At 43.5% G+C, this 21,825-nt stretch overlaps 1 protein-coding gene across 5 annotated transcripts in view; it reads left to right on the top strand.

Moving 5' to 3' along the window:
* PPP2R2B (protein phosphatase 2 regulatory subunit Bbeta) overlaps positions 1-21,825 on the top strand; it is a 352,055-nt gene that overhangs the window by 252,881 nt on the left and 77,349 nt on the right. For all 5 annotated transcript variants that reach the window (XM_084883166.1, XM_084883167.1, XM_084883170.1 and 2 more), the window contains one exon: positions 20,182-20,279. In XM_084883166.1, the coding sequence (XP_084739292.1) occupies positions 20,182-20,279 (98 nt within the window). The remainder of the gene's footprint in view (positions 1-20,181; positions 20,280-21,825) is intronic.

Consider the following 21,825-nt stretch of genomic DNA (forward strand, 5'->3'; position numbering starts at 1 on the left):
AGAGAGGCCATTTCTTCATGCTGTGATTTTCCTTTCCATTTTTCTGATAAAACTATCACTGCGGAGAAAATCAAATCTAATCTTCCATATATTTAGCATGAAAGCAATAAAAAGCATTAATTCACTCCAGAAAGAGTGAGATGCAGTCGGGTACTCAAAGGAAGAATCACCATGGAAACTGTTTCCTTGAGATCCGGTACTCTCCAGGCTCCAGGCATGACGACGTGAAGAAAGGAAGGCGAAGGGGAGAGAAGACATACCCTGTCCTTTCTGTTGTCGCTAGGAACTGCCATGAATTATTGATTGCATGAATAGAAGTGTGTATGAATTAGAATTATTAAACGGTTGTCTTTTAAATGAGAGTGTAAGAACACACCGCGGACTTGTTCCTCAGTGTTCTTCCTTCCTTCGCTGTCAAAAGCTTATTGAGCAATCAAAGAGCTATCCTAAGGTCAAAAGTTTTCAGAGAAGTGCCAGGAATTATGATGATTAAAGAATTATGTCAGCTAGAACTAAAGTAGAATGTGTTTGCGCATACCCCCCAGATACGCTTGCCTTTATGTATTTCAAGATGGTGATGGTTTCAGGATTTTTGCAAAGATATTAAATATGTAAAGATGAGAGGCCAGCTCTTGCCTGTGGGACCATGTTAATAGCATGAGATGGAATTTCCCTGAGGAATTTCTTGTGAATTAAATCATTCAGTGTTTAAGTGCACATGTATCTCTCTCTCTCAAGATGCCCACTCTTCTGGCTCCCTACGTTTTTATCAATTCATAGGTTTTTTTCTGAAACTATTTATCTGTGTTTAATAGCTCTGATGATAATATCTACCATGTGTTATGTGTTTTCTGTGAGTCAGCCACTATGCTGACTCATTTGCATGATAATATTGAGAACATAGACTTTTATTTGGATGTGACTGTGTTTTATTTAAGCAAAATGACTAATTCAACAAGTATTCACTAGTAAAATTAAAAATTAAGCTTTTATGTAATCCTTACAACAGCCCTAGGAAAAGTCCCCATTTTACAGATGAGGAAACCTGAGTTGCACTGGATTATGGAGTCAGAGAGCCTTAAGACCAGGGTGTGAAACCACAAATGAATCCTAAGTTTGTGGTTTTATCATTGACTGGGTTTTCCACTTAGAGGACACAGACAACCTGCCTGTCTAATCTCTGTACAAGCCCATGGCTGCCAGGGGTCTGGGCACAGAGGTAGGCTCTCATTATATTCATAACAAATATATATTTAGAGTCCACCAGGGCACTGGGTACTGTACTAAATATAAACATTGAAAATGAGATCAAGTCTTTGCTTTTCAGTACGCTTACAATTATCAAGAAATGTTGACGTGAATGAATGAACCAGACAAAATAGGGTTCAAAATGAAAGGATACTGAGATCTGTGGTCCTTCAAAAATGGGAGGAACTTCTAACCCGTAAAGGAGAAAGAAATAGAAATGTAAGGTTAGACAGTATGATTTGGGACATAGAGATGGGAGCCAGTGAGAAGAGATTGAGGTTCCAAGAGAAGATCAGGGCGTGTGTATTAGAAAAGTGAGTTTGAACAAGTAAGTTGACAAGTGCGCCAGTGAGTGAAGAACCTTGAACTCTGGGGCAAGGAAGTGCAGACTTTATGCTATCAGTACAAATGAGCTTGTAAATGATCTATTTATTCATATGGAAGTATTAATTTCTTAGAGTAAGGTGCATTTTTTTTCATGCTTAGCTTAATGATTTTTACATATGTATGTATATACCTAAGTCACCATTACCAAGATCAAGATATAGGACTCCATGACCCCCTGTCACTTAATTCCTCCCTACATGCTGATTTCCATGTGTGTGTTCAAGGGGAAGTGATAAGAACACAAATGACATGATGAAAGCTTAAAGAGTTTAATGACTTCTAGGACGTAGCATCAAGTGTGGAGGTGAGAGATTTCAAGTGGAGAGACCAGTCAAGAAGACCTTATAATGTTCACAATCCCTCCATCCATTTGTTATATGAAGTATGCATTGGACACATGCTATGTACCAGGCTATACATTGACAATGCATACAATAGTAACCAAGATATGCTTTCTCAGTGAGGAGATCAAGAAATAGGATTGCACTGGATCGTGGAGCTGGAGAGTTCTAAAATGTGGGTATATTGTAAGAAGTATTGAAATAGGTTTCACTTAAAATGGCCCCCTAATCCAGAACAGGGAAATCAAGCAAAGCTTCCTGGAGGAAGGGATGTCTAGCCAGAGGCTTAAGGACAAATAGGGGTTAGCCAGACCATTTAGATGAAAAAGCTTCCAAGCAGGGAGGCAACAGATCCAAAGAAGGCAGATGGTATGGCTGTGGTAAGTAGAGGTTTGGGCGAGGAAAGAATGGAAGAAAATAAGAGGCTTTTCAAATGAGAAAAGTAGAAAGACTTAGTAAATGATGATGTGCCACAGGCACCATATCAATGTGGGTTTTTCAATGCCAGTGTGTAATTGTGGCAACCTGATTGTGCAACAGTCAGCATCCATTGTTCAGAAAATTTCTGCTGTTCTGTGAGATGGGCTTTTGCATTGTCATTTTTATTATAAGCAGCCCACCTGGTTGTCAGTCATTTCTCTCTGAACTTAAACCAGAAAGCCAGTCAGACAATGAGATTTCCATCCTCTTTCCCCTCCCTCTTTAAGATGGAACTATTTTCTTGTTCTTTGTACATTCTCCTCTTTTTCTGGGTGTTCTTGGCCATGCATAGATAGAAGCCAGGGCACCACTCTCTTCTGACCTGTCCAACAGGTTTCCTAGTGCAGCTTTAAGAAGGCTATTGCATTCATACCACCCCTTTTTCTCTCATCTGTCAGCAGGCAACTCGATAAGAAGCAAGTGGCCTTTGTAACTCCGCAGACCTGACTGAAGCCCAGCCCTGTTACTAACACTCCTTGTGACCTCAATAGGTTAATGTCTCTAGACCTCAGCTTCCTCATCTGGGAATAATAATACACATGATATAAGGTGTGAATGATTTAAAGTCCAGTGAAGCTAATCCCCTAGGACAGTGACTAACACATAGTATGTCTTCCCTAAATATTATCCAGAGGTAGGAAAGCAGGATGGTCAAGAGCAAAGGTTCTCAAGGTGCACTGCCCATGTTAGAAGGCTCTGCCAAAGACTATTTGGGTTATTGTGGGCAGGTCACAATAGTGCCCAGTACCTCAATACTGGCATCTGTAAAATGGGGGTAGTGATAGTGACATCTACCTCATGGTTTTACTGTGAGAGTTAAATGACTTAATGCATGTAAAGTACTTCATATAGAGAGTCAAGTGTGTGTGTGTGTGTGTGTGTGTGTGTGCATGTGTGTGTGTGTGCGCAGGTGTTTGGATACATGCACAAGCTTGTGCATGCATGCTTGTGTGTGCACATGTGTATGCTTGTGTACCTGTCTATATCCTTTATTAGTCGTGTTCATACTAAGAATAATTATGATTTTTGTGTAGTCTTCAACCATATCTCTGAGAGTAGAGGAGCAGTGCTTGCCTACTTTGTAAGGTTGTTGCCAATGGTAGCTAATGAAGAGGTGCACGTGGCTTAGTGCCAGGCACACAGTGGGCCCCCAACAATGTTTGTTGAGTGAATGAGAGCCAAGTGCTTCTCTCTAAATGTTCCCTATAAATGTTTCATCTTAATGATCAGTAGGAGCTTCCACAGGGAAGGAATTGCCAAGGAAGTTCACGGGATGGCAGCCGGAGCTCAGGCCCAGTGGCTTCCGATTATGTTGAACAAAACAGATTCGGATCAGTCTATCTGGTGCCATTGAAACTGTGCCAATGAGCTGCAAAATGTGCTTGCGTGTTGGGGTCGTGCCAGGATCCCAATTTAGCAATCAAAGCAAACCCTACCTATTTCCAGCACCTTCTCTTTCCCCTCGATGGGCATTTCTTGCCTCTGAAAGAGCTTCTGGACGTTTCACCAACTCAGGCCCCAGATGTCGGAAAGACTTTTGCAGACAAGGTAATCAATCCATTTGGTGGCCAGATGCTGCCTGAAATCCTTTCTGCTACAGCACTGTGAGTTTCTAAGTTCATTAGAAACATAAATTAATTCAATCTAATCAACAGTGGGTGATGCAGAAGATTAAACAGTGAAAAACAAATACATTTCCAACTGGGTCAGATTAGACGCAGAGAAAAACAGCTCCCACATTGGAGGTGAAAGTCAAGCTAACCCTTCTCTGACAGTCTCAGAAAACTTCTCCATACCTGAGGCCCCAGGGGAGGCTGTGGCTGTGGTCTTTTTCCCGAGCTAAGGCTGGCCTAGTGGGCTCACTGACTTTTGAAGAAGTAAATTATGTGGTTTTTCTACAAAGGGTTCTGGAGTGGTCTTACTTGTTAGGCACTAGTGGGGGTGATCTCTCTCATTTCTTTATCCTGAAGAGCCTCTGGCCATAGTTTCAGCAAAGGGCTACTCACTATGCATAAAGTAGTACTTCCCAGTGGCATTATGTCGGCAGAAATTTGGAAACAAAGTGAAGCACTCTTCTTTACTCCAAGCTACAATGTCACCTGAATTCAGTCTATCGGTGCTGAAATCCTCGCACCTAGAACAGTGCCTGGCATATGGTTGGCGCTCAATAAGCATCTGTTAAATGAATGAATTGTGAGTGAACTTTTTTTTCAGGTTTTTTGAGACTTTAATTTGCCCAGATGAGTCCCCAAGATGGGAGATCATGTACTAGCTATTTCCAAAAAGTGACTTTTTTTTACCTAAGAAACAGTAATCCTTAGATTACATTTAGAGAACTCAGCTCTAAAGTGTTGTTGTATAGATTCCCTATCCTTTGCCCCATATCCTCCAGCCTCAGCCTAAATGGAACTGGAGGATTCGGGATAGGTCATGAATTTATGGGTTCAACTATCTGGTGAGAGGCTGTTCTCCAAGCCCGTGCCCAGCTCTGTGGAATGGACTCCTCCACTTTGATTTGTCAGGGCAGTCGAGTGGCCTGGGGCTGTGGGGATAAAGGGCTGTTTCCTTGCATGCGGCCTTGTACAGGCAGCAGTTTCTAGACAATATGGGCAACAGTGAAGACCAGCTGCTAACTCAGATGCCCCCCGAGGCCAAGTAATGCCAACAAATGAAGCAGGGGGTAGAGGGAAGCCTCCTGGGGATGAATGGAGCTGACATTCAGCCTCAAGGTTGGGGGTGGACTAGGAAGTGAAGGGATGGAGGTACATTCAAGATCGTGTTCCCTTCAAAAAGGCAGCCCCCCTCAAGCCAGGAGTGCCGGCCCCATGATGCCCATCTTATTATTTTTCTAAAGAAACTGGAAATCTTATTATTTTCTAAATAAACTGGAAATGACACAACTTTTCAATGTTGGCAAGCTATTCAAAAAAATTGGGAAAATTGTGTGGCCTGACTGTGCAGTGCTAAGTAAACCAACTCTGGGGTCAGATGTGACCAGCCGCCAGAACGGTGTCCCTGGGCTGATTGGTCCTATGCAGTAGGGTTGTGAAGACTTGCTTCCTGTCCTCTGGGATCTACAGGAGTAATGCACTTGTAAAAATAACAAGTTACCACTGAAACCAGTTTGGCTCAGTGGTAGAACGTCGGTCTGCGGACTGAAAGGTCCCAGGTTCGATTCCGGTCAGGGGCATGTACCTTGGTTGCGGGCACATCCCTGGTAGGGGGTGTGCAAGAGGCAGCTGGTCGATGTTTCCCTCTCATCGACGTTTCTAGCTCTCTGTCTCTCTCCCTTCCTCTCTGTAAAAAATCAATAAAAATATATTTTTAAAAATAATAGTAACAAGTTACCATAGTTACTGAGAGTCTCCTATGTGCTAGGAAGCTCCTTACCTTCCTTATCATTTAATCTTCATAACTCCCCTCCAAAGTGGGACCAGTATTCTTATTTCACAGAGAAGGAAACTGAAGTTCAGAGAATTCAACTAACTCACCCAAAGGCACATCAGTTAGAAATGACAGAGCTGAATGGCCTCTCTCTGGCATCGAAAGGGATGTTGCTAACCATTCATTCTATTACTTCCAGGGAAAGCATTATTCTAACACTTACGCAAAGCACTTAGAATGGTGCCTGACACACACAAGCCAGACACAAAACACATTTCTTCACTTAATCCTTGGTATAATATCCTCCCCATTTACAGATTAGATAAGTGATGGGGAGGAAAAGGTTAAGAAATATACCCCAGATGAGCCAGTAAGTAAGTGGCGACGCTGGAATTTAAACTGTGATTGTTAGGAGACTGCTAGTCACTACCTCCTAAAATTACTTCTCAAAATCACACCGTAGGTCAGGCACATAGAAGGTGCTCAGCAAGTCTTTTTCAATGGACACTAAAGCTCATTTTCAGCTGTGTACACTTTTGGGCTCCTGAGCCTAAGGGTGTGGTTGGTGCCTCTGGGTAGCTGCTATTTCAGCCGTTATTCCATGTTACTCACCAGCTCCTGTCACTCAGGCAGCCTTCACCGTGTCACTTTGCTAACTCCAGGCCTGGAGAGCAGAGACCAACAGGCCCTGGAGGCTGGCTCCCCCACTAATGACCTGTCTAATCCAGAAATCCCTTTTCAGCGTTCCGGCAATCCAACTCCAACTGTGCGTTTGACTGAAATAGTTCACTGGGTCAGACCTCTTGGCATAGAAAGATCTTCCCACCCAGTCTCTGGTGTTCTTTCTTCCTGAAAATTGAAAGGGTGGAGACTGGCTGAGACAAGGGCTTGAATTTAAGAATCAGAAGGGTGTGTGTACATTTTACAATGCATACGTATTCATGTATAGGACTAGCTCAGGACAATTAAAAGAATAAGGCAGATTTCATTGGTTTTTAAATTTTCATTATCTCATACATCTGCTACACCCAGTTGACTGAAAACCAAACGTGTGTGTGTGTGTGTGTGTGTGTGTGTGTGTGTGAGCAATATTAGAAAGAGGATATAAACCCAATGATGAGGCAACAACTATTAACAAAATTCTCAAAAACTAGACTTTCATTGAACATGGATTGTGTGTCTAGTATGTGTCAAGCCTTTTGCTGTGAGCCAGGAATACTACAGTGAAAAAAAAATCAGCTATGATCCCTGCCCTGGTGAAATTTACAGTCTTATAGGGAAGTAGAAATTAGCAATAAACACACACAAACATGTAATGATGGCTTTTGATAGATGCTTTAAAGGAGGAAAAGAATAGGTACTGTGGGGAGCAATGCAGAATGACTCCAGGAAGGCCTCCCTCAGAAAGTGCTGCTTACACTAAAATGTGGGAAAATGAATAGCTGTTAGCCAAGGGAAGGAGAGAGTAGTTTAGGCAAAGAGAAAGCAGCATATTTGTTTTATAGACTCCAAAGTCAGAAAAGGCCTGGCATATATGAGATCTTTAAGGCAGGTGGTGGGTGAGAATGTAGGGAAGGAGGGATCAGGGACATGATTTAAGATGAGGTTTGAGAGGTAGGAAAAGGCCAGTTGAGAGCATTTCCTTAGTAATAAATTACTGAAAGGTTGTATTAGCCCCAAACTTCCTCAAAAGAGCTACTGGTACAAGTTACTATGAAGAAGAGTTCGTGTATGTGAGGTTGTGTCTATACTGTTAGTGTTTAAAGGTTTTATGCCTTCTGTTGCCTGATAAAGTGTTGGCATTTCATTTTTCCCATGGACTTTGCAGGAAACAATCAATGCATCTCAATCAAAGCTAAAAGCCTGCTATGGTGTGAGTTGGAGAGAAAGGAATTTTCCTACTGCAATTAATTCAGGGTGGGGCTGAAGTGGCTTTACAGTTGTTTGTATGAAAAATAATACAATAATCAATAGATATAATGGCCTAAGCAAACATTACAACTGAATGACTGGAACCACTGGTTGACAAGTCAGTATGACATGCTCTAACCATCAGGGGACAGGTGTTCAACACAAGAGCTGCACCCTGGTGGTCAGTGTGTTCCCACATCCCAACCTCCCATGGCTCTGGACCCCTCCCCTTAGCCTGCAGGCCCCGATTGGCCCCAATCAGGACTGGGCAAGACTTCCTGATCACCAACCAGGCTGAGGGATCCCACCTGTGCACAAATTCGTGCACCAGGCCTCTAGTTAATAGATAATAAAACAGTATAAACTCTGTTTCAGGTTCTCACAACTATAAACCTGCTTTTTCCCCACCCTGTAGTCATTGGCTTTTGTGTGCCCTGAGCTTTTGTATACTCTTCAAAGGCAATAACTTAAGTTGTTGGAATCAGTGCTTAAAATGTCCTCAAAAGTAGAGTCCTTAGAGACATAGGAATATGGCCCTGTTTCCACTCCTCACCCATGTGCTTTGTGCCAAGGAAATGTTTCTGAAATTGGCCTTGGTACTTGATTCCTTAAATACTAGTTTTATTTCAGAGATGTCCCAGGCTGTGAGCCTATATAGCAATGAACTACTTTAAAAAATAAGCTGGAGGCAAAAATGGAACATTTATAACTTTAAGTTTAGAAAAGAACTGTCATGTATTACATAGGCCAACACTCAGCTGTCTCAGGAGAATCCTAAATCTCCAAGTGTGGACCATTTATGTCATGCTTGCTCTGCACAGAATGAGATCCTAGATACAGATAAACATGCGGTCTATTAAAGAAATAAATATGATTCTGTCTTCAGGGAACTTATAATCTAGTTAAGCAGACAATACACATATACTATATTCAAGCCGTCTATCAATATTTGTACCATAATCCAATATAAATGAGTTATTCCCCATAAGATGCCAACTCGGTGAGTGAAGTTTCACATGGAAACTGTCCTTACTTGGTTTCTAAAAGATATTAATCTCCAACTAAATTTCCCCTTGGAAGGGAGGGGGAAGAGGATAAATACTCTGAGAACAAATTCCAGGGTGAAGAATTCATTGGTAGAGTCAAAGATGAGTAGAATAGGAACTCTGCCCTTAAGGAATCCATTTCAGTAAGGAAAATAGAGCAAGTACACACATGAAAAGAAAATATCACGGTTAGCAGGTAAAAAGTATAAAGTGTAGGAGTTATGAGGAGGGAGGGATGTTTTTCAATCAGGGGAGCTCATGGAAAGCTTGGTCTTGGCCTTGAAATTTTCCTGCTTAAAAATTTTTTTTTCTTCATCCAACAGGAATGAAGGAATTTTTTTTAAATATATTTTATTGATTTTTTTTTCACAGAGAGGGAGAGGGATAGAGAGTTAGAAACATCAATGAGAGAGAAACATCGACCAGCTGCCTCCTGCACACCCCCTATGGGGCATGTGCCCACAACCAAGGTACATGCCCTTAACCAAAATCGAACCTGGGTCCCTTCTGTCCGCAGGCTGATGCTCTATCCACTGAACCAAACCGGTTAGGGTAGGAATGTAGGAATTTTGTGCAGATCTCTTAAGTGCCCATTCCTATGTGAGGTCCCCAGACTAAAACAGTAAAGACTTTGCCCTCAAGGAGCATGCTCTCTAGGAGGAGGACAGGTCCGCACACGTACATAATGGACAGAAAGCCGTAGGGAAATGAAATGGCATGGAAGGCAGTCAGCAAAGACCATGTCTGCTTAGGAAGTCCAAAGAGTTCAACTTGCCTCAAGTGTCAGGTGTGTGGTAAGGCGTACAGGAGGTAGAATGGAAAGTTATGATTGAGCCCAGATCCCCGCTGCCATGATAAGAAATAAAGCTTGTAACTGTGTGAAAGATGCAAAAAGGATCAGAGAAAGATAGGAATGACAGACAAAAGAGAATGGAAACAAGAAATAATAGGAGGCAGAGGAAAAAGAAATGAGACTCAACAGAGGCAGGTCAAGAACATGGGCTTTGAAATTAGAGTTGGGTTCCAATCCCAGCTGCATGATTAGCCTTCCAAACTCGGGTAAGTTAACTTCTCGGAGGCACCATTTCTTCATCTGAAAAACAGGGGAAGATGCTGAAATCATGGATTTGGATAATTAAATGACATAATAGAAAAGACAAAGCACAGATTTTGGCCAAAGTAGGAGTTCAATGAAAGAAGATGATAATGTGGATTTAGGGAGAGAGTATAAGAAAAGTTGTGTTTTTCTGTTTATCCAAAATCCAGTATAGTGTTCCGTGGTTAGTAGGAGCTCAAAAATATATGCCCCATAATATATATACAAGTGTCTCATTAACGGGAGTCATCTGGCCCAGAGATTTGAATGTAGCAGTCATTAGCATATTGATGGTACCAAAAGCCAGGAGGCTTGCAATACAGAAATGTTCCTGAAATGTGTGTAAAATATTTGTTTCTGCAAATTGCCCATTTTAAAGGCAGTTGGAGAATTTGTCGTTTTCAAGGCTCTTGTAAATCATTTTGTAAAGAAAATTACATTATATTTTCTCTTCTGAGTAAATCTCTTGATCGTGAGTTAGAATTATTTCATGTCGAGTGCAGTTATATCAGGTGAATAAAGTCATGATTGAATCACACACAAAAAAGAAAAAGAAAAATTGTGCTTTTTCTAAACTGCAGTCCTGGTGTTTTCCTGAGACTGAAATATTTTCAGGCCATGTTAGCGGTGAGTTAATTTCTTGGGTCTTCTGCAACACAAGTTCAATCCTCTCCCTGTAGCTACCCTTGAACAAAGGAATGTGCAGCTAGGAGACTTTTCCATTAAAGACTGACTTCCTGGAAGGGAGATCTACAAATCACTTGGAAAGTTCCTGGCACCATCACCTGGGTCTGGCCACTTGCAGAGTGTCTATAAATCTTCCACGGGGTGGGATGACAGTGTGGGTATCTTTTTCCCCTCTGACAGACGTGTTTCTTTGTATAATAATAATAGGAGTGGTGGTGAAAGTCACCCAAGAAAGGCCATAAGGAGGTCAGGCTACCCACTGGGAAGTAATCTGGTAGTTTACTCATCATTTCTGAAATGTAAACAGGTGAGCAGCCTTCTGCCTGGTAGGCAGATAGGAGGTCATGAACCTTGACCTGGGGGCAGAGGGATAGCGTACTTGCTGCTCTCGGCTTCTAAAGAAAAAGAAGGAGGGGAAGAGGAAAGGATGGCGAAAAGAGAGAGGGGGGAAGGAACGGGAGAAGAAAAAAAGAGGGAAAAGGGGGAGAGAAGAGGGAAGAAGAAAGGTAAAGAAAACCACATGGATTTCTGAAATACTGAATTATGGGAGAAACTCTTACTAGATAATTTGAAAATTCGGTAAAGATATGATTTCAATAGCATTTTTCTTCCTAGCTATCTTTTAGCTGAGGGTAGGAATTAAATTTATACAAATTTTATTTCAGCTATTAATGGTGACTGGTTTATTGATCCATACATGCATTTGCTTCTTTATCCATTTACTCATTCACTCGTTCCTTCATTCATTCAGCACTTCCACCCTCTTTCTTCTTCGCTTGTTTATTAGCATTTCCTTGACATCCAGTCCTAAGACATGCACATAATAGGTGTCCACTAAAGAGATTCCTGGAATTGGTGGCTTAAAATACATTTTGGATTGTCTCTTTGCCACTTCCATGCCCCACTCCCAAATGGCAACATATTCCAGGACCCTCTCATCACCAGCCCATCTGCTCTTTTCTTTCCCTATGATTCATAGGACCCTTAATTCCTTGCCAATGCTATAAAGTCTTCTTAGGGTCAATCTATCTGGTTCTAAAGTCATGAATACTCTTCCAAACAAGAACTTTCCCTTGCCTCACATCCCTTAACAATCTTTTTCTGTATTCAACCGGCATAAATATTTTGTTCTCTGGTACTTTGTTTAAGGTAACCATCCTGTCTGTGTTGGTCCACTTTGGTGAGGGATCTCTCTGGCTCTCATCCAGTAATCCACTAAAGAAAAAAACCAAGATGCATCTGTTACCCATTCAGACATTCAGCTAGGCACTGAATGTTCAATGATGAATACGTTTTGTGTGGAATTTACAGTTTAAAGGCTGAGATAGGCATGTAAGCTGATTCCGTTACCTTTGGGATAAGTGCTAACGGTAAGTGGTGACAGCGGTGATGACAGAGACGTGTGCGGGCAGTGAGGCTGCATCATAAAGGGGTTGACTAAGTTTGGGGGAAAGTCACCAAGGCTTCCCTTAAGGAAGTGATATTAGAACCCACCCACAGACGGGGGGAATTTTAGCTTCTACGGTGCAGATGCCATGCCTTACTGACTTCAGAGCATCTGGCACCACAGAATTTTTTACCAAAGGCATGCCAATCAGACTCCAGGTGAAGTGTGTCTGGGTGGTAGACTACCTGCCCTGGAGCGCCTATTCCCCTGCAGATGCGATGAGATTGCCCACTTGGACCCAGAGTCCCACTGACTGTGGGGTGAGTGGTAGATGCCCCATGTTGTGTAGATAATAGATCTGAATGACTGGCAGGGTTTGCATTGCCTGAGCGGTTAATTACTCCTCTGCTTTCTGAAAGAGTGGGTGACAGATGGTAGACACCTTGACAGCAGACTCCACCGTAAGCCACACAGGCTTGGGGTGTGTAGGCAAGTCTGGACTGCAACCAATTTCCCACTGGATTTTTTTCCTACTTAGACAATTTGTAATTTTGTAAAACGTTGCCCTTTAGGCAAGTTTTGTTTCAACTACAGGAAAATTCTCTCTTCTCAGCTTCTATGCTGCAGAAACATGTTTTGAATGAAAGGAAATCTCATCAACTCACATGGCCCAGTTATCTCAACCCTGGTTAGTGCTGGGCATTAGGTCAGCATGGGGAAGCTGTGTGCATATTAATGGAAACAGCATGGCATTCATTACTCACCTGCTTCCTACCATCTGGATTTTCACAGCTCAGCAAGCATGGTGGGCTTCCTGCACATTAGCAGGGAGAACGTGGCTCCCAAGGAGAGCAGGACTGGGTCTCTTTGAAGTCATAACTGTATTACGGACACCATGATTGATTGGGGGGAGGGGTTGGTATGCTGCCCCAAAGAGCTGCTTTCATATTTGAATGATCAAAAAGTCATATACCATTTCTACACAAGGATGGGGAGATAAGCCAGTTCAATACCTGTGCTGGGAACCAAACAAGTGCAGAGAAAAACTGGTTGTGTGGTAAAGTGAAATGAACATGTGCACGTGAGAGCTTGCGAGTGGGAATTCCAATTCAGTACGCATTAATAATCTGGTCTTGTGCAAAGAGCCTAGAGGAGAACAAAGATGGAAACACATGCCTCTTAGTTTGCATTTGATGCAAATAACAAAAAAAAAAAAAAAACCCTGTGGTTTAGCAGTGGCTTAAACCACAGGATATTATATAACAAGTCCATGCATAGGCTATCTCTAAGGTAGGTTTTTGTAGTTCAGTGCTATCACCAAAGACATTGCCCTATTTTTCCATGTCATACTCAGCCTCTTAGCTTTTTTTTTTTATATATAGAGAGGAAGGGAGAGGGATAGAAAGTTAGAAACATCGATGAGAGAGAAACTGACCAGCTGCCTCTTGCACACCCCCTACTGGGGATGTGCCCACAACCAATGTACATGCCCTTGACCAGAATTGAACCTGGAACATTTCAGTCCACAGATCGACACTCTATCCACTGAGCCAATCCGGTTTCGGCCTCTTGGCTTTTTTAAGTCTTTAGTTTTATCACCTCCTGCTTACATGGTGGCTGCTACAGCCTCACATATCGAGTCCACATATAGCCACATACAAAGGCAGGAAGCAAGAAGTACTCGGTGCCACCAGAAATGTCCCATTACTTGCTTCCTTCCTTTTATTCAAAGAAGGAAAATTTTTCCAGGAAGTTCTGCCTCCTTGTCCCCCAGAAGATGTTCCTCTATGCCTCTTTGACCAGATCTGGGTCACTTGGCCACCAGTAGCCACAGGGGAGGCTAGGAAAAGAGTGTCTGCATTTTTCAGCTCCTACAGCAGGAGGCAGGCAAGGACAACAGGCACTGGCTAGAGCAGCCCATCAAGAGTGTCTGCCACAATACACTACCTGCTCTGAATGAGCTTGGTCAGCAGAAGCAGGCTGACATTTAAACAGAGCCCATTGCCGAAACCGGTTTGGCTCAATGGATAGAGCGTCGGCTTGGGGACTGAAGGGACCCGGGTTCGATTCCTGTCAAGGGCATGTACCTTGGTTGCGGGCATATCCCCAGTGGGGGGTGTGCAGGAGGCAGCTGATCGAAGACTCTCTCTCGTCGATGTTTCTAGCTCTCTATCTCTCTTCCTTCCTCTCTGTACAAAATCAATAAAATATATTTTTTTAAAAAATAAACAGAGCCCATTTTCTAGCACTTGCTTGTGGTTAAATAGGAAGCAGCAGTTGTGATAAGATCTAGGGAACTGGGGCTGCTGGGCCCCTCTGCCTGCCTTCTTTCATGCAAGAGGAACCAGCACCAGGTTCAAGTTTAAACCAGTATGCAAAGAATTAATTGTGCTCAAATGAAAAGAGAAGGATTCAATGTCTAAATGCCAGACCCTGGTTGGGTGACAAGGAATAAGTCTGGATCAGAAAGTGTATTACTCACAGAAGGTCAGGAGAGCAAGCAGGTAGCATGTGTGCTGCCTATGTCCACGCCCCTGGTAGACATGACTAATTGATCATAACACTGTTCCACCAAGCATGTCTCTGACCTCAGAACTCTTCTCAATAGGCAGCTTCTTCCCGTAGAACAAAATTGGTAAGCCAGGTGAGGCATATTTGTTATCATTGCTCAGAACTTTATATTTACCACTCCTGTCACTAGGACCAAGCTAAAGGAATATGAGAAATAGGGTCAACTTAAGAGCAACTAAACCCATTTCACCATTGCCATCCTCTGCGACGCCTGTCTTTCATCCTTGCTGATGTCCTTGCCCTAGCTAAAGAACAGAAAACTCTCCCCAGAGTTGACCTGGCCATCAGGAAGAAAGCCAAATATTGAGTAGGTAGAATCAGTCGGCTGACACAAGTAGGGTCAAAGACTTTGTAATATTATCAACCAAATGTTTCTTAGATGAAAAGGTAAAATATTTAATGGGTTCTGAAGGCTACATTGCATTACCCTCTCATTTCAATTCCTATGTCTATGATTGGTGGTGAGAAGGCCGGTTCTAGTGATCTGGTCAGTAAGATTTTGTCCCATCGGAGGATTTGGGTTTAGGTCCTTTCTCATTTTAAACTGTCATCATTTGGTCAAAACAGTCAACCTGCTGTTTGAATTGTACATTGCCCAATAATCCTGGGGCCTGCCTCAGACTCCAGCCTAGCACAGTACTATGGGCAATTAGGCCATAGACTAGGGGATCTCTCCTCCCCCCGTCTCCCCATCACATCAATATACTAGTAATTGCCAAGTCATTTTCTATTATTCAGGTACATGGAGACTATATGTATGGAATTACCAATCTTGGACCTTTGTGGGATGCTGAGAATTATTATTTTTTTAAGAAAAAGTTGTTCTTAGTGGTGCTCATTGAACCTGAAATGGGGTTACCAGGCCACCATCTTGTGGAAATTAAATCAACACAAATAGATGTATTGTAGAACAGGGCAAACATGATACTTCCTTTAAAAATCACTAGCTGCACTTGACCTCTGTGACTGCTTTTGGCTTCTGTTCTCTGTTTTTAGTAAAAAATGTGCACTTGGTCTACATGTTTACAGAACAGATGAAAAAATGTTTTTGTTTATAGTTTTTTGTGTTTGTTTTTTTTTTTTTTTGCTCAACAGTGTGAAAGACTGGGCATTGAATAAAATTGTGTCATATGAACTGGTCATTTAAAAACCAAAATCATGTTGAACTTGATGAGCTGATTTCTGTTGAGCATGATTTCAGATGAAGTGTAAGTCCACTAGTTTGTTCTTCTCTCCATATCCTATCTCTATAAAATTGTTTTGCCTTGAGCAGCCCAAGTTTTCCAATTTTAACTGCTCCACCAAAGAGCGTGATGCAAACGCGGGAGAATTTGTATCAGAAGTTCCAGTATCTTGAAACTGGAATGTGGATGATTCATGAGTTTTGCATCAATTATTAAACAGTCATAGATGAAGATACACAGCGATGGATGGGGCAGTAACATATTCTGGTTACACCTACTGGCTTAGCAGTGATAAATGAGTCAGGAAACCAGAAGTTCAAAACAGGCATCAATTCGAGCTGCAATGGCAAAGGCTTTGAAATGAGGTAGACAGTTGCTAAATATAAACAACCTACTATATAGACCAACACGCTGGAGGGATTAAAATAAAGGTCAGGACTAAGGAATTTCAGAATCCTGCTGTACCAATCACCCTTTCCCTTAAAAGATTCTTGAGGGCAGCATAACACAAATAATGATAACACTGGGGGAAAAGGGAGACATTTTTATAGCTGGAACCATGCCTGCCGATGTCCCATAAATACTGTCTTGGATCACATGGCTTAGACTTGAGCCTGAATCTGTGTGTGTGTGTGTGTGTGTGTGTGTGTGTGTGTGTGTGTGTGTTGTGTTTCCCCTGTGCCTGGCTATTCCAAAACTCCACACCTGCCTCTGTGTTATGTTCTGATTGGGTCACAGACTCCATTGTACTATGTTGCCTGGACACATGCTCTCTAGTAGGCATTGCTCCTTTTATCTTTCTCCTTCCATGATTCACATTTTTGTATGTGAAAAGTATTCTATGTGCATGTCTATGATTCCTCATGGTTTAAAATGTGCTATAGCATCCGGCTGGCCAGTGTGGTTCAGTGGTTGAGTACGTACTAGGTGGTCATGGTTCCATTCTGGATCAGGCACATGCCCAGGTTTCTATCTCAATCCCCAGTGGGGGGCATGCAGGAGGCAGCCAACCAATGATTCTCTCTGATCATGAAGGTTTCTGTCTCTCTTTCCTTTCAGAAATCAATAAAATTACGTATTTTTTAAAAGTAATAATTGCCTTTAAGAATTGGGACAATGCCTTAACCAAAGGTATTACTCTCATGGTAGGGGCTGTCAGTATCATGGTAGTTGGAGCCCAGTTGTCTTTCCTAACAATTTTTTAAAAATCTATTTTTATTGATTTTTTTTTTCAGAGAGGAAGGGACAGGGAGTGAGAAATAGAAATATCAATGATGAGAGAGGATCGTTGATTGGCTGCCACCTGCATGCCCCACAGGGATCGAGCCCGCAATCTGGGCATGTGCCCTTGACTGGAATTGAACCTGGGACTCTTCAGTCCACAGGCAGACACTCTATCCACTAAGCCAAACCAGCTAGGACTTTCCTAACAATTTGTAAATGATATGGATAGCATGCACATGTGAAAGAACATTTTAGCAGATACAAAAAACAATGCATTTTTTTTTTCTAAAGGCTGAGAGAATAGTGAGTAAAAATAGACACCCCAGGCAGAATTTATTTGTAGAAGCTTGAGTGCTAGAGAGCAGACGATTATTTTTGAAGATGGTGATAGAAACTCCATGGAGTGGGGTGGAATGTTTTTAGCTGAAGTGACTTGAAGCGTGTATCCTCCATGGAGCCTGGAAGAATGCTCTATGCATCCTGTGCAGTGATGAGTAGTTTAAATAAACGAACAGACCCATGCCTGAGCATTATTGATTAAGAAAACATATATCCTGCCTTGTTTTGGCCTGTGTGGATCTTAGAGGGAGAAGAAGGACATTTTCACAGAGAGCCTGGGCAAAAAGGCGATGTGTCCCTCAACCGAGAAGGAGAGTTTTGTTTCCCTTGGAGTGACATTTTCTTGGAAATGGAGCCAGGGGTTGACCTTGGGAAAAGCTGCTTGACTCTCTGACACCCAACTTCCCAAAGGGAAAAGCCCACCCTTTAGTCCTCAATGCGTGGACCCTGACCCCCACCCAGAACTCCGTGTTAGCTTTGCTGGGAGAGGAAGGACCTGAACTGACCTTAAGCAGCATCTTATTCCTAATGACAGGAGTGGGGCGCTGTTAACCCCCAGGCCTAGTCTCTCCCCTTCCCTCCTCTCCTCCCCCACACCCTGTCCTTATTTCCCACTACCCCTTTCTCTGGAAGGCATTTGTTCTTCAGCAGTTTGAGGGTTCTGGCTCACTCCTTAGTACCCCACAGAAGCCTGAAAGAAAAAAGAAATGGCTTCATCTTCATTAGGTTCCATCCAAGTCCGGAGTCTCTGTGAATAACCCCACTGCTAACCACGCACTGAAAAACCAGTAGCAGTACCTAAGCAGTGTGTCAGAGGCAGTGCAAACACTAAGCGTGTACATGAGCGTGCTTTGCTAAGATGCACCAGCAGTGACAAAGAAACGTGGGCAAATAATCCACTTGAGGTAGTTGGCTCCCCAGCCCTGCTGGGCTTTCTTCCTCCTCAGGGGGCACTTGTTAGAGGAATGGGCCTTCTAAGCTTGCATTAGGAACGGGATAAGCATTAGAAACTGGATAAGCACTCGCTTATTTCATGTTTCCCTGAGGTAGCGTTCATCTGGAGGGCTCTTCCTGAGGGAACGGACTAGGTTTCTGGTTGAGACCATCAGTAAGGAATGGGGCGGTCTTTTCTGAAGGAAGACTATAGGCCAGGTGTCACAAGCTGGTGACTCACACACCGTATTCAGCCCACAGACAAGATTATGTACTTTTAATGTCCTGGTGTTGGGGGGGGGGGGGGGGGATTAGTTGCCCACGTATAAAATTTAAGAGATTTTGCATAAAAATTTAGATTTCCAACAGATATTTCAGAATATCTGTCAATGCTCGCAATAGTTCATGGCCACGATTGGCTTAAGCGGAGCAGCCCTTGTCCCCTTAGAGAGGACACAAGCTTTCTACTTCCTCTGGTTTTCTTCCCTCCGTTTCCACCTAGTGCTCCTCTGGAGCTTTGAATTTGCTGTCCTGGGGTCAGTCACCTAAGAGGCCCAAACAAGAAATCATGAATTGGCCTTGGCCAGGCATTTCCGTTAGTTGGAGTGTCCCATACACCAAAAGGTTGCAGATGTAGTCCCAGGTCAGGTCATGTACAGGAAGCAACCCATCAATGTTTCTCTCTTCCCCTTCCTCTTTCTCTACAACCAATAAAAAAACATATCCTTGGGTGAGGATTTTTTTTTTTTTTAAGCAATCATGAATTGCTCTTTTAAATGTGCCTAGCTTGAAAGTGACTATGGTCAGTGCCTTATTCTTTTTCCTTCTGCTCAAAGAATGACCATTAAGAGCATTGCCGTACATGGAACAGGACAGTTATATGCAAAGTGGAGAATTGTACACTACTTACCTGAACAAATCAGGCATACCAAGAAAACCCTGAAACGATGATATTAAAGGAAGAGCTGAGATGTGAATTAATTCAGGGGCAATTGCCCTCGTTTTCCAGCTCACTGTTTCCCCTCTGCTTTTCTCACATGGACATAATTTTCAGAATGTTCCTCTGTCAAAGGCCATAGTCATAACTCCCCTCCTCCTCCCCTTTTTAGAACTTACTTGAACTTTCAGGAGCAATTGTTGAAGCCCTGCAAGGGAATAATTTCACAAGAATTAACCTCTGACATTTTTCTAAAAATAGCCCTAATAAATCCAATCATAGGTAATTTACCTGTCCGTACTCCTCCGGGGGCAACCGGAGTTGAAGCAAGACTTGGCAGGCTGGCATTCGCTCAGCAGTTATCTGTGATCTGAGTTCCTGGTGCCTGTGTATTTTCTCTGTTGGGAAACAGGACACATTGCCCTCTCCCCTCTGACTCGTGACCGTTTCCCCAGCACCCGTCTCCTGGGGCTGGGAGAAGGCGTGCTCTTCCAGAATGGAGTGTTGGGCTCACCAAAAAAAAACCAGACGTACCGTGGGGTCAAGCTGGAGCATTTGTGGGGTCCTTCCTTGAGTTTCCACCTTGCAGAGGTTGTCAGTGCGTTTTTCACGTCAGGCATCCCCAGGCCTCCTTGGCTTAGCCATCACGGAAGCCTGTTTGGGAAAGAAAGTGAAATGCAAAGAGGCCGGGAGTGGGTGCAGGCTGCATGGCTGGTGGAAACTGTCAAAGAAGATGCCATTCCCACGGGCCTTAGAGAAACTCACTTTCTCTTGCCCAACATAAGAGGGTCTGAACGTGCTTTTGCTCTCGCTAGATGCTCCAGGAGACCAGTGTGGGCATCTAGGGAACTTACTTTCCCCAGAGCCACTTCTCCCGGCACCTAAAATACAGAACATAAAACCTCGTAAATTCCGCCGCCGAGACAAAGCCCCGAGCCCTTCAATGCACAGAAAAGTATGTCTATTATCTGTCGTTTCAAAGCACGTGCGCAGGGACTTAAATTGCCTTTGTCTTCTTTTTTGCAGCTGACATTATCTCTACGGTAGAATTCAACCACACGGGAGAATTACTAGCGACAGGGGACAAGGGGGGTCGGGTTGTCATATTTCAACGAGAGCAGGAGGTAAGTGGCCAGTGAATGCGGAATGCCCCTCTCCTTCCCTTTTTTTTTTTTTTTTTTTTTAAGAGGCGGCCTCCTGCCGTTCCTTAATCCTCCATGTGCCCCTTCACCTGGCTGCAAAAAACGGCCAAAAAGTCATTCACATCAACAGTTCCACCTTCCGGCTCATAAAAGTACCTGAAAATAGAGCCATTTTCCGGGCATGGCCTTATCTTTTCATGTTCTCATGTCTCATCTGACCTGCAAAATGCCACGGGTGCTCTCTGAGCGTAGCTCCTCCTTTGGGTGTGAAATTCATCCTGGAGGGATTCAAATGGAGGTGCTCTTACAGAATGTGCTGGGGGGGGGGGGGGGGGGTGTTCTTTGTCCACAGATGTGAAAGGGACAGCTTGGGTCAGCAGAGAAGAAAGCGATATCTCACCCACCAAAGGGAGTGCATCCCCCAAAATGACATCTGAGCGAAGCACAGGGCACACATCTTCCTGTCGGTGACACAGGGGTCCCCGGAGCTGAGTGCTGTGTGCTTTCCGAGCCCGCGTTTTCATTTCCACTGAATCTCAAAAAGCCCATCTTTTTTTTTTCCCCTGGGTTCCACCAGGAATTGTTTCTCTTTTTCATATAAATTGAGTTTCGGGGTGTCTGCTTCTGTGCTGTCAGAATGGAAGCAGGGCCCGATGTGGTTTCCTTGGCTCCCCCAGGCATGGGGCTGGGGCCTCCAGCAGGCCAGCCTGCGCGCTAGCAGCTCTCCCATCTGCTGCCGTCTGCCTCCGGGACTCGCCCAGCGCAGCGTGGGGGGGCCAAGTGCAGGAGGGAGGGTTCATGAGAGACTTCCCTGGCCATGGAAAGCCTGCTCTGTGCCTCAAAGCCATGTCTGTCCCACCTCCCCTCAAAATAAGGGGAAGCCTCATTTAGAGGTGATGTATTTGGTAATTGCACATTATTTGCAATTAATTTCTATACGGGCATCCTCATCCCTCGGGGTTTCCGTAGAGATGCAAGCGGCCCGCGTTCAGTCAGGCACCCCGCCTGTGCCACTGGTCCTGGAAACAGGGAAGTGTGCTTGGCAAGTAGGAACTAATAGCTCTTCGTGACCTGGAATGTTTCCTGCTTTTCCGGAGCTGCCGAGTGCTAATTGGTCTGGCACCTACGGCAAGCGCTTGCCAGTCTGATTTGGATGCTACCAAATCAACACTCGGCTATATGTATTGTTAAAGGCGGACTGGCTCCTCGGCAGCAGGCAGGCTGGTCACAAGGATGTCTGTCCGTGTGGCGAGTCCTCTTCAAGATGATTTTCAAACTTCTTCAATTAAAAAAAAAAAAATCCCATTAGGTTCCTGGGGATGATAAAGAGGAACCGGAGGAGCTATTTAGCATAAATCATCCAGGGCAGCGTGTTGCCAGTAATATTTCCAAGCCACGTTATCCCTTTGCTATTTATAGGTTTCCCCTATTTTAATTTACTGAAATATGTGGGAAGCCCAGTTTCATTAGTAGAATGAAGGGGGACACGTTTTTTCCAATGAAGAGTGATTTGGTTCAATTAAAAAAA

The sequence above is a fragment of the Pipistrellus hanaki genome, assembly GCF_964339955.1.
Source record: "Pipistrellus hanaki genome assembly, chromosome: 5".
Classification (NCBI taxonomy): Eukaryota; Metazoa; Chordata; class Mammalia; order Chiroptera; family Vespertilionidae; genus Pipistrellus; species Pipistrellus hanaki.